This window comes from Daucus carota, chromosome 8 (genome assembly GCF_001625215.2).
Source record: "Daucus carota subsp. sativus chromosome 8, DH1 v3.0, whole genome shotgun sequence".
Lineage (NCBI taxonomy): Eukaryota > Viridiplantae > Streptophyta > Magnoliopsida > Apiales > Apiaceae > Daucus > Daucus carota.
This window is the reverse complement of record NC_030388.2, coordinates 314,720-326,695: the sequence shown is the minus strand read 5'-3', so window position 1 is coordinate 326,695 and position 11,976 is coordinate 314,720. Positions and strand designations below refer to the sequence as shown.

Genomic DNA, 11,976 nt, shown 5'->3' with positions numbered 1-11,976 from the left:
TTGAGAATCAGGGATAAGAATAGCATTTTTCGAATTTAAAATAACGCGATGTTATCTTTAATTTCAAATCTGGTTAACACTTGTTAAAATAAAATTACAACTTCAACCACCCACCATCCTGACTTCTAACCTTATAAAATAGGATAAAGTTTCATTTTGCAACCAAAACAAAACTTAAAAAAACATTTTGAACTCAAAAAACCATTTTAAGTACTTAAAAAGAATAGAATAAAGAATAATTCATAATAAAATAGTGTGTTATATTCGAAAGTGTCTATGATTTTAAAAAATATAATAATTATTTTATCCGAAACGCAACACGATATGGTGATTTTAATAGACATAATCTAAAATTATCTTTTAAAATGATAATTAAAATCATTTTTATAAAATAAATCAATTAATGTTGGGTAGTTATTTATTATTTATTAAAAAATGTGGGAGAAACTTTTTTTTTTTTAGATAATATATTTTTTTGTTTTTGTTTTTGAGTAGAGATACATATAAATAAGTTTCGTTCACATCTCCCCTTGCTGGCCAGATTCAGATTTGTGTTTCTGTTGTATATCTAATGTATGTATAGGTATAGTGTGAGCAAGATTAAACATTTTTCAACTAGAAGAATCAGGATTTCTTCATTTGGATTTTCTGGGCTACCCTTTTTTTCTTTCTGTTGCTGCGTATTTCCTAAGCAAAATTTAATTTTGATGTGATCATAATCTGCTTTGGAGATGATATATAACACTTTTGGTGTTTAAACTTTGACTTGATCATCTTATTGTTTCTTGGAGGTTGTGTTATGGCTAGATATGGATTGATTATGTTAGCCCTTACATTTGTTGTTATTGATTCTTTAGCCGGTGCTTCAGTTGTGTTAAATTTTCGCAAAGCAATTTCGGAGAGCAACAACTCATCTTCTGCTGCTAATATAACCCAGGTATAGTGTTTCACTTCAAAAGTACTACCTTTGCCTATATTCATATTAATTTTGATCTTATGCTATATATAAATTCTAGTACGTTCCGCTCAATATATTGTGGTTGTGGGTATTTTTTTGGGTACTAGAATTCTCCAATCCCAATACCTGTTCCGGGTGGGAAGGACTCGAATACTACTACAGCCAAACACGAAAAAGACAAGGACTCTAATTCTACTTCAGTCCCAAATGAAAAAGAGAAGGACTTAAATTCTACTGCCGTCAAACAAGAAAAAGACAATGACTTGAATTCTGCTGCAGCTAAACATGAAAAAGACAAGGACTCAAACTCTACTGCCACCATAGATGAAAAAAAGAAGCCTACTGATACGAAGGTTACAAAAAATAACACTAGCATTAGTAAATCGGTGCCAGATAACAAACAAACAAATACAGGGCAGCATGGGGGGCAAGAAAAAGGAGGTAGCAGTGTTGACTCCCAACTGGGCTCTGACGCAAGCTGTGCGGGATCAACTACAAGTTGCAATATTCTGAACACTATGGTTGCGTGCATTTTGCCCTTAGATCCAGGTAATTTGTTACGCTCGTTTTCTATAATTGTTGTCTGGTTTAATATAAGCTTGTTGAATATGCCATCTGTTATCTTGATCTTCAGTTACAAGCTTGATACCGTTTACAGGATTAATATTCTAAATGGCCTAGATTGACTACCATGAGTTAAGAACAACAGAATTCATTCTGGCCTTACCAACAAGTTAAGGTGATATTGTGTTGGTAATATCCCCTGATATGTGCATTGTAATAAATAATAATTAGAATGAGATTTAGACAACCAAAACACATAAATGAACTACTGCTATTTATTATATATCTTAGAATAAAAAACTTAAGCTTCATATTTTGCGGAGGAAATTACTCTTAGCTATGTAAACCGGTTTGACGTACGAGTATCCGACATAGGTTTGGATCATACCCCAGGATTCATAGTTTTTCTTAAATATGGATCCTCTCCATACATGATGTTTCCCTCCTATTGTCTTTATAAGGTTTCTATCTCATCTTATGTTGTATCAAGGCCCTCGTAACAATGTAACACTAATTTATTGATACTGGGTTTGATGGAAATGGGGTGTTTAAAACTCTTGATTGGCCTCCACGGACGTAGACATGGTAAAGCCTTCTTAGCGTCAATTGTTGTTGAGGGGAATTTGGTGACAACAAATGTTAGAGTTACTGTTGAATTATATAGCTAAAGATGTATAAATATCGTTGTTTATTAGAGTTCTGAGATGGTCATATGCGACTATCTCCCAAATTGTATACTTCCTCAAGGCCTAAGTAACTTATATCGATCAAATTGATGATTTTATTTTATGATTGCATTTACGCCTTCAAAGAATTTAGGGATACATTTTGTCATTTCAATAAATTTAGAAGCGATTTGTTTCATGTAAAGATATCAATACATCCCTGACAAAAAAAAGATACCGATACTTCCGATGCAGTTATGTATGCCAAAATTATAGCATATCTGGAAAGGATAACATAGAAACAAGTTATATATGTATCTTACTCTCTATAAACAATTTGTGTAGAGGTCTTATAATTTGTTATGAACTAGATTGATAGAAGGTAAAGTGTCCAGTTTCACCACAAATCCCGTACCTGCACGACACACCCACTTGAGTCTGAACACATGTATAAGGACATTTAGGTAGTCGGGGATTTTAATTTTCAAAGGAGAGTGAACATTGGTGAAGTCAGAGACTGATTTAAGAGGTAGGATAGTCAGCAAGGTGCGAATTGGCATTTTGGTTACAAACATACTTCCACAAAGTGTTATGTTAAGAAATGACGATGTTGGAAAGGATCTTAGAGAAATTATGCTCTTGAGATGAGAATGTGTTTGTTATCCTTGATTTTTTCTTGAGTTTGAAAACAATTTATTATTCAGTAACATGATATACTTTCTTTCTATGGTTGTCTGTAAGCTAGGGGTGATGACATGTGGTTACATCTTTACAAAATAAAGATGGTCTAGGATGGGTATAGCTCACCGCTGTTGGTACATCCATGTGCGCTTATAATATAGAAATCTTCGTGTTATAGGAATCTCAGGCTGGTAAGTTGTATGTAATTTGAACATAATTTGTCGATTCTATGAATTTGTGGCAAAGTTGGTTTTCTGGTGCCCCTGAGGATTATGCTTTTGGAGGGACTTGGGAGCTGCAGAATTATGGCAAAATTTGGCCTTTACAATATATATTTTTTCTTTTTATGATTTAGAATCATTTAAATGTTTTAAATTGCCGTCTGTTTTTTATGTCCGCTGCTGTTTATAGGAGAGTAGAAGTTTTCTTGAAATGTGATCTGCTCTGCACAATTGCAGTGCTTTCATCGGGAAACTGATGTTGGTGAAAGTGTGAGTAGTAGTTCGTCCAAAAAGTAGTAATATAGGACCATGCAAATTTCTGTCCCTAGCACACAGTTCCTGAGTGTTTTGAAGGTGCTTTAGTTCTGTTGATTTTGTGATGAATGATGTACGTCATTTCCCCATTTGTGTTTGGATATTTACTAAGGAGGAATGTCTTCAAAAGGAATAATATTTTGCTCACAAGCATATGATATAATTTAAAATCTAAAATTTTGTACATATAATATGAGTTAGTTTGTGTCTTGGAGCAAGTAATCGCGCTTCGTGTGGAGCTTTTTTTTTTTTTTTTGTGTGCGTTATACAACACTGACATCAACACAGAATATGATTTATTAATCATATAGTTGTTAAAGTGTGTTAAAAGATTTAGCAAAAAATGAAGTGTGTTAAAAGAAGTAAAGGTTCAATTTTGGTAACTACACAAATTTGACTAACAATAATATATAAGTTTATAAATATCTTAATTAAATACTCCCTCCGTTTCAAATTACATGTCCACTTTTAAAAAATCACATAGTTTAAGAAAAATGGATTTTGAAAAAAAAGAGATGTAATAAGTCATTAATTGAACCTAATATGTGGTATATGGTTTATCTTGGAAATATAAATTTGAAATATGTGGAGGAGAGTTGATTTTGGAAATATAAATTTGCATTGAAAGTTGAAGTGGACAAATATTTTGAAACAAAATTTTCTTCCTAAAGTGGACATGTATTTTGAAACAGAGGGAGTATATTTTAACACAACTACATATATTTTACTATATAAAAAAATATGCATAAAATTAGAAAAAATAGCATGCATTGCACAATTTATATGCTTGTCTAGAAAAACAAAGAATATATGATGTAAACATACAAAGTTCCCGTGCCGACACTTAAATCCATGCAAACCTACTGCCCGTCTAGGCCTGTAATTCATGTGAAGTGGACTCTAAATTTCAAACTTGTAGATGTAAATGAGTTGAGCTCAAATTTTAATATTTCACTTAATCATTTATAACTCTACTCGATGAAAGGATAACTTGAGCTGGTTTGACTCACTTTTAAGTATTAGAGCTTGAGCTCCTTCCGCTCAGCTCAAGTCATTAAGAAAAAGTTCTTATATGATTTTTAGAAACAGCTCAAACTTGGTTTAGTTATTGCCCTGTCAGTAACGTAGACGGATATCTGAACTTAAGATGTCCCAAAGAGTTGTATTAGACCTTAAACTTTTCTGAACACTTTTCTAGTTCTCTTAACCTGGATTTCTTTGGCAGGGTCGAAGCAGATAAGCATCCTTGTCCAAAGTCTATTAGAGAGGACACTGAAAGTATATTTTGCAGGCAGTGCTTTGAGTCCATTTGAGATACCCTCACACCGAACTAAGAAGGTATATTTGGTTCCTGCTATCATCTTCTGTTCTCTATAATACAGTCAATTAGTATGGCACAAACAAGAGTTAGCTTTACTTTTAAGGTATAAATGAAGCTAGTTATTTGAGAATGAGGATCTGTTATTCTTTTACCCTACTTAAGTTATATAGATGCTGATCTCTACATCAAACTTCATTTTGAGTTTAACGATTAAAAGTCCCATAAAGCATTACCAACTAGTAACAGATGTATTTGATCATAATTGGGAATTTGGGGGCATATTGGTGGTTAAGCTTAGACAGCAACTTGGTTTATTTTTTTGTCAAAATACATTTTTTTTTTCTATTTGTGGAGATTGTCTAATTATAGATATTCATGTATATTTGCCTTTTCTTGTTTCTGTTACTGGATTATAGATGAATATCTCACTGGCCGAGGTCAAAGCCAACACAATAGTGTTACATGCTGAAAACGGAGAATGCACTATACACATGGCTCCTCCTTCAGGGAAAAACTATTTCAAGGAGCTCTCCTTTTATTCCAAGCAAGTGACCCCAATCTATGGTGCATACTTCTCATTTTTAGTGGTGCTAGTTTGTGGTGGGATATGGGCTTGCTGCAAGTTAAAGAAAAGGAGAGGACAAGGAGGTGTTCCGTATCAGGAGCTTGAAATGGGCTTACCAGAATCAGCTCCTGTGAGTGTGAACTCAACAGAAGGTTGGGATCAGGGCTGGGATAGTGACTGGGACGATGATAAGGCGGCGATGTCACCTGGGGGAAACCATGTTGGAAGCATTTCAGCCAATGGCCTTACTTCCAGGTCTGCTAAGAAAGATGGATGGGAAGTTGACTGGGAAGATTAGATGTAATATACATTAGATGTTGGTTTCTTTCCTTTTTTTGGGGTGGGGGTGGGTTTACTATTTTTTATACGTAGTGAGAGATACAAATAGGATACTAGTAAAATTTGTTGTAAAATCCCTGAAAAGTACAATCAATATTTGTTATGTTTTGGCTATTGTTGTAATATACATTAGATGTTGGTTTCATTCCTTCCTTTTTCCGGGTTGGGGTCGGTTAACTTTTATTTATATGTGGTGAGAGATAAAAATAGGATAACAGTAAAATTTGTTGTAAAATCCCTGGAAGGTGCAGTCAATATTTGTTATGTTTTGGCAAGTAATCCTTTACATGTAAGCTATGAAGCATTTGAATAGTCTGGTATTATTAATGTTGTGGTACTTTCCAATCCATGGTTGACCTTCAATTCCTCGCCGGTCCAGTGGTTAAAACGTTAAATCGATGGACCATAAAACTTGGTATATAATTGAATTAAACTTTGTTTGAAAACTCACGCGCACCGTGTACCCGTAAATAATTCCTAGTCTTGTTGCAGTCTTCTGGCTACTGAATAACTGTCCAGCTAGTTCAACTTCATTTCTAAATTCTAATGCCAATTAGGCCTTGACATATGTAAACCTCTTTGCACTCGTGGTTCCAAATTTTAATTACTTGACATCTTGAAAACAAGTCATTCACTCGATCAATGCTGGCCTCGCTTTTCCACTTATAATTTGAGAAACTGATTAGACCGCCCTGGTCACTGAAGCTCTCTCTCTGCATTCGCGTGTTCTTTTCTCATCAAACTTGTGCTCACACATGCGACCTAGTACATGGTTTATTAACTTCCGGAAGATAGAATATTATATATATTCAAATCGAGTCTTTGATAACAAAAAGTAGTTACCCCCTCAGCCACCAGAGCAGGAGTAAAAAAGTAGAACATACTAAAAGAGAAATGCACAAATCTATCCCATTTTCACTTTAAGTGACAGCATGATTAGAATTTAGTAAATTTATGCAAGGACGTGAATAAAAGCTCCATTCTGTTTTGTCCCCACAGTTAAATTATAAGTGGTTTGATGATGTTGTGGTGTGAATCATCATCATCCTGCCCTTCCTTTGCCAAAGCAAAAACTATATACCACAAGATAAAAAGTGCAATTTCCCTCTTCCACCTCTCCTATCCTTATTGGTTCAACCCTCATCTTTTCCATGTTTATTTACATAAAAAGAATAAATCATGCATGTTTCAAATTTGGCCTTCTTTTTATCTTGCTTCTCTCATGTGCTATAGTTATGAAATACTATGATGATAAAACTACTTTTGTTAAGGATGTTATTTTGGCACTGGAGACTGAGCTGCATGATAGCAATTAGCATTGAGGAAGGGTAGCCAGCCAGCTTCCAACTCCCATGTGGAGAAGAGCCTTTTTGTTCATGTCAAATTGCATTCATGATAACCATTTCTTAAGCTGTAGTCATTGATTCACCCTTCACATCTAAGCATTGATTATTGTACCAACTCCAATGTGACGACTACTTTGACTCTGATTGTCTGTTAAGGTGTACAACACTCCTCTTAATTACTTGCACTACAACAATGTAAAGGTCTTCTTATGGGGTCTGGTCCCGGTCCCTAGCACACGTATGTCACAGACCTCTTAACCGGCCTACAATTTTTTGACCGTTCTACAAGACTGTTAAAATGCGCTGGACGTATTAAAATTTTGTTATAATCTTGACTGCGGGATATTCATCCAATTATGCATCTTTTTACAACCCAGTCTTCCTTGCTTGTTTTGCAGTCTGGGTTGTTGCATTTACCAATTCCCGGCAGAAAGGAGTTACAGATTCAAATTCTTGTTGATTCTTTAAAGGCAGACAACATAAACTGTGCCTTGTATGACAATGTCCTCACACTACACAGATCAATGCGCTAATCGTGCATGACACGCAAAACAGCGGCGCGGTGTGGGTGCATAATACAGGAAAATGTAAGACAACATTTAATAAATAGTGACTATAAACCTCAGCAAGTATCTGAGAATGATGAGACAGAAATACATGAAGCCAAAGGCTGAAAATATATAACTTCCAAATCTGTTTTTGGAGATAAACAACAACTAAACTGGATTCTTGTTCAAAACTCGTATCCCTTATACTCTCTGACTCTCTATATTATCAAACTCATTCCGTTTCCCCCTGGCTTTCTGAAGGACATCGGATCAAGTCTAAAATTCTGATAACCTCTTCCATATCTGGACGATTTGAGGGAACTTGAGATGCACATATTAGCCCAAGCTTGATCACAGGAATTGCCTCCTCCACTGGGAAGTTGCCCATAAGCTTTCTGTCCACACAATCCTCTGATCTCCCCTCATCCAATGCTTCCCTCACCATATCACATAGCACCACCACATCATCTTCCATATATTCCACTGGTCTATTCCCCGTGACTACCTCAAGAATCAAAATTCCAAACCCGTAAATATCACACTTTTCTGTTATCTTTACCGTTTGACATGCAAACTCAGGAGCCATGTACCCGAGTGCACTCTGAATCTTGCTGCTTAAGTTATAACGATCCAACAATGGTAACAGACTAGCCAGCCCAAAGTCTCCCACTTTAGCTTCAAAACAACTATCTATTAATATGTTACTAGGTTTTAAATTATAGTGAATTACATTCGAGCGATGCAGATGCTCCAGACCTTTAGCTGTCCCGTGAATTATATTAAATCTCTGCTTCCAGGATAGGCAATTTTCAGACTGTCCGCCATGAAGATGCGTGTACAAGCTTCCATTGCAGACATACTCGTTGATGAGCAGCTGTAAAGATTGAGTCCAGTAATACCCTTCGAGGGCTACAAGATTCTGGTGCCTTATCTTTCCAAGCTTCTTGACCTCCCTCTCAAAATCATCTTGGGATTTCATTAGACCAGAAGCATTTAACTTTTTGATGGCAACTGAGCGTCCATCTCGAAGAGCTGTTTCATAGACAATGCCGAAGCCACCATGCCCAATTTCACAATCTTTGTTGAGCAGTCCATGAGCCCCATCGACGAATTCAGAATCACCAGCAAACATAACAAGCTTTCCGTAGTTGGACTCACTTGTATGGGCAGGGCTAAATTCATCCCCGCCATATGAATTAAGGGATGTGTTAGCACCTGGCATGGCAGAACGAGCATGCAGATTTAAGATAGCAACTGTTAGAACTCCAAGAGCTATCAAGATGGCTGCACCAATAGCAACAAGAGCAGAGATACTGAGTACGATTTTTTTATGGTGGAAACTAGGCGAGAGAGAACCATGATTGGAGGAGCCAGAAGATGAATCTGGATTGAGGACAATAGGTTTTGGATGGGTGGCATTGCATGAATTATTCATAACATAGCCGCATAGGCTTGGGTTACCAGCTAATGAAGAAAGAGGTATGGTGTCAAAGAAGCCACCAACAGGCAATTCACCTTGTAGGTTATTGTGGGAAATGTTAAAAATATGGAGGTAAGAAAGGTTCTTCAGCTCTTTGGGTAAGCTTCCAGACAACTGGTTAAAGGAAAAATCTACAGTCTGGAGTTCAGTGAGATTCGCGATTACCACTGGTACGGGCCCTGTAAGATTGTTCTGAGAAAGGATTCTGTGCAGGACAAAAATTCATACAAACAGAAGTTATCAGCAATGTGGTGCTAGGAGATGTTTGCAAATATAAAATTAATGAAAAAAGGACACATGCGTGTAGTAAATTAGTAGAACTGTATCCAATTTAAGGTTAACAAGACAATGAGGATTATGAAAGCTCTAGTGCAATAACTATCTAGTATTACAAGAAGGTTAAGAAGATAATGAAGATTATAAAAGCTCTAGTGCGATGCCTATTTAGTATTACAAGAAAAACAGGTATATATGTTGAAGTTTATAGTACCCAATCTATGTAACACAAAACATGGATTAGTATAAAGCATAAGTGGTTGGAAACTCACAAAGTGGTGAGAGATGAGCAATTTCCAATCTCAAGTGGGATCTCCCCAGTCAAAAAGTTATTCTCCAGCCACAGTTCCAGTAATGCTGCTGCACCGCCAATGCCAGAGGGAATGCTTCCATTAAGCCAATTATGACTCAGATCAAGAACGCGTGCCGCTTTTAATTCACCAAAAGTTCCAGGGATGGTACCAAACAAAAAGTTCCTGGACATATTCAAGAACTGTAATCTACTTAAGTTTCCAACACCAGATGGAATTTCACCAAATAATGCATTAGAAGACAAATCTATGACCTGAATACTTTGATAGGAAGCTGACATTAACATACTTAAAGGATATTCAACACTTCCATTTAACCTGTTCCCCGAAAGAGAAATAGTCTCCAATCCTAACTCAAAAATCCATGGAGGAAGATTACCGGCCAACAAATTCCAGCTAACATCCACAGTTTTAAGTGATATACAATTTTTCAGCGACTCAGGTAAGCTTCCAGTGAATTGATTTCTAGACAAATTCAGTTGTTTCAAGAATTGAAGCTCTCCTATTGAGTATGCAAGTTGACCATAAAAACTATTAACAGACAAATCCAAGGTCTCGAGGCTTCTCATATTAGATATCCAATCGGGGAATTCACCAGAGAGTGAATTTCCTCCTAAATAAAGAGAATTGCACAAACTAAGTTTCTGCATCGACCAAGGAAGTTCCCCAGACAAATGATTGTTACTAAAATCTAGTGATTTCAACAATAAGCATCCTCCAATGTCGTCGGGTAGTTGTCCAATGAAGTTGTTCTTCCTCAAGCTCAGAGCTCTCAAGTCATACAGACTTTGGATTCCTCGAGGTATCACGCCTTCCAACAAATTATCAGAAAGATCAAGCGAACGGAGAGCATTAAGAGACCAAATCCCAGAAGGCAACTGGCCTGAAAGGCGATTAGATGAGAAGTTAACCCCCTTGAGTGTTGAACATGAAGAGAAAGTATCAGGGATTGGACCAGTGAGATGATTGTTGGCAAGTGCAATAACACGCAATGATCTGCATTGCACAAAGAGCTGCTGAGGGATGAAACCAGAGAAGGCGTTGTGACTGAGATCAATCACCTGCAAGTTATCAAACTGGGAGAGAATAGGTGTGATGGGGCCAGTAAAGTTGTTATTGGAGAGGGATAATTTGTGGAGAAACTCTAGTCCAAGGAGGCCTCTACCGATGTGACCGGAGAGTGAGAGGTTATCAAGGTGAAGCTCCGTGACCCTGTTGGTGTAGGGATGGCATTTGATGCCGAACCAATTGCAGGGGGAAGCATCATCTTCATTCCAAGAAGTGAGCTTGGAGAGAGGGTCACTGAGGTCCGCTTTGAACACGATTAGACCAAGAAGATCATCACTAAAAGCGGCAGAGGAGGAAACAGAGTGAACATGCAGGGGAATAAGAAACACAACAAGAACAAGAGATAACAGCATTCTTACTTAGAAATATCAAATGTTTTTTCTCACGAAAGTGGTGGCGGAATGAGATAGGGAATGTAAAAACATAAATATCTATGTCTAGTGCTAGAAAGAAATGATGATTTCTGTGGTGGTGAATGGTGATGATGATTACAAATGAAATGTTTGTTGGTTTAGCAGAAACCAGAGTAAATGGGTTGTAGGCAAAAGTAACAAGTAGATGGTGAGTTTTGCAGGGGAATACAAGAGATGAAAATGATATCAAGAAGAGGAAGAAAAGGAGTAGTAGTAATTAATACTCCACCATCACCACATTTAAAATAAAGGAGGATGTCAGGTATTTATTACTAGGATTATTAAAAAGAGTACAGGTTTGTGGGGGAGAGCATTGAGGAGTAGAAGAAGGAGCATCAGAAGCACAAGAAGCTTTTATTATATTGTTTCACTCCACATTCCCCCAAGAGAACAAGAGAGAGAGTGAAAGAAACAAAAACAAAACCAAAAGGAAAATGGGGGGAATAACACAAGAGTGTTTTGTAACTAATGATACAAAATGATGAAGAAAGATGTGTAAAGTGTTGGATTGCAATGAGGGAAAATAAAGAGAGACAGGGCAGGCTGTCTCAGTACCCCTTTTTATCTACGAGTAATTGTTTTTACTATCTCTCCTTCAGTAGATTTGTTGTTCTATCTACTCATCTCCTCTCTCTCCTTTTTCCCACTTTTTCTCAGCAGCTGTAATAAAACTTTGAATAATCTCCTTGTAGATGTACTTGCACAGAGGAAGCGTAACAACGACATATCAGGGAGACAAGGACTAGAATATATTAATGAAGGTTGACAAAATGATACTAATGTATTCTTCCCTAAGATTTCAGTAACAGACAAAAAGCCAAGTTAAGATTTGTGAGTCATCTGGAGATGAGAAATTAAGTGACCTTTGACTTGCACCAAATATATTGCATCATATTAGCCATTAA

At 36.7% G+C, this 11,976-nt stretch overlaps 2 protein-coding genes across 2 annotated transcripts; one reads left to right on the top strand and one right to left on the bottom strand.

The window, feature by feature from the left end:
• The first annotated feature begins 532 nt into the window (after positions 1-532).
• LOC108200129 (uncharacterized) lies at positions 533-5,777 on the top strand. The gene is made up of 4 exons (XM_017368208.2): positions 533-937; positions 1,066-1,507; positions 4,630-4,742; positions 5,142-5,777. The coding sequence occupies exons 1-4, from the start codon at positions 800-802 to the stop codon at positions 5,586-5,588; spliced, it is 1,140 nt and encodes a 379-aa protein (XP_017223697.1). The 5' UTR covers positions 533-799; the 3' UTR covers positions 5,589-5,777.
• Positions 5,778-7,551: 1,774 nt separating this feature from the next.
• LOC108197357 (probable LRR receptor-like serine/threonine-protein kinase IRK) lies at positions 7,552-11,149 on the bottom strand. The gene is made up of 2 exons (XM_017364945.2): positions 9,552-11,149; positions 7,552-9,208 (listed from the first exon to the last, which is right to left on the bottom strand). Exons 1-2 carry the CDS (start codon positions 11,009-11,011, stop codon positions 7,756-7,758), a joined length of 2,913 nt encoding a protein of 970 aa, XP_017220434.1. The 5' UTR covers positions 11,012-11,149; the 3' UTR covers positions 7,552-7,755.
• Positions 11,150-11,976: the final 827 nt, after the last annotated feature.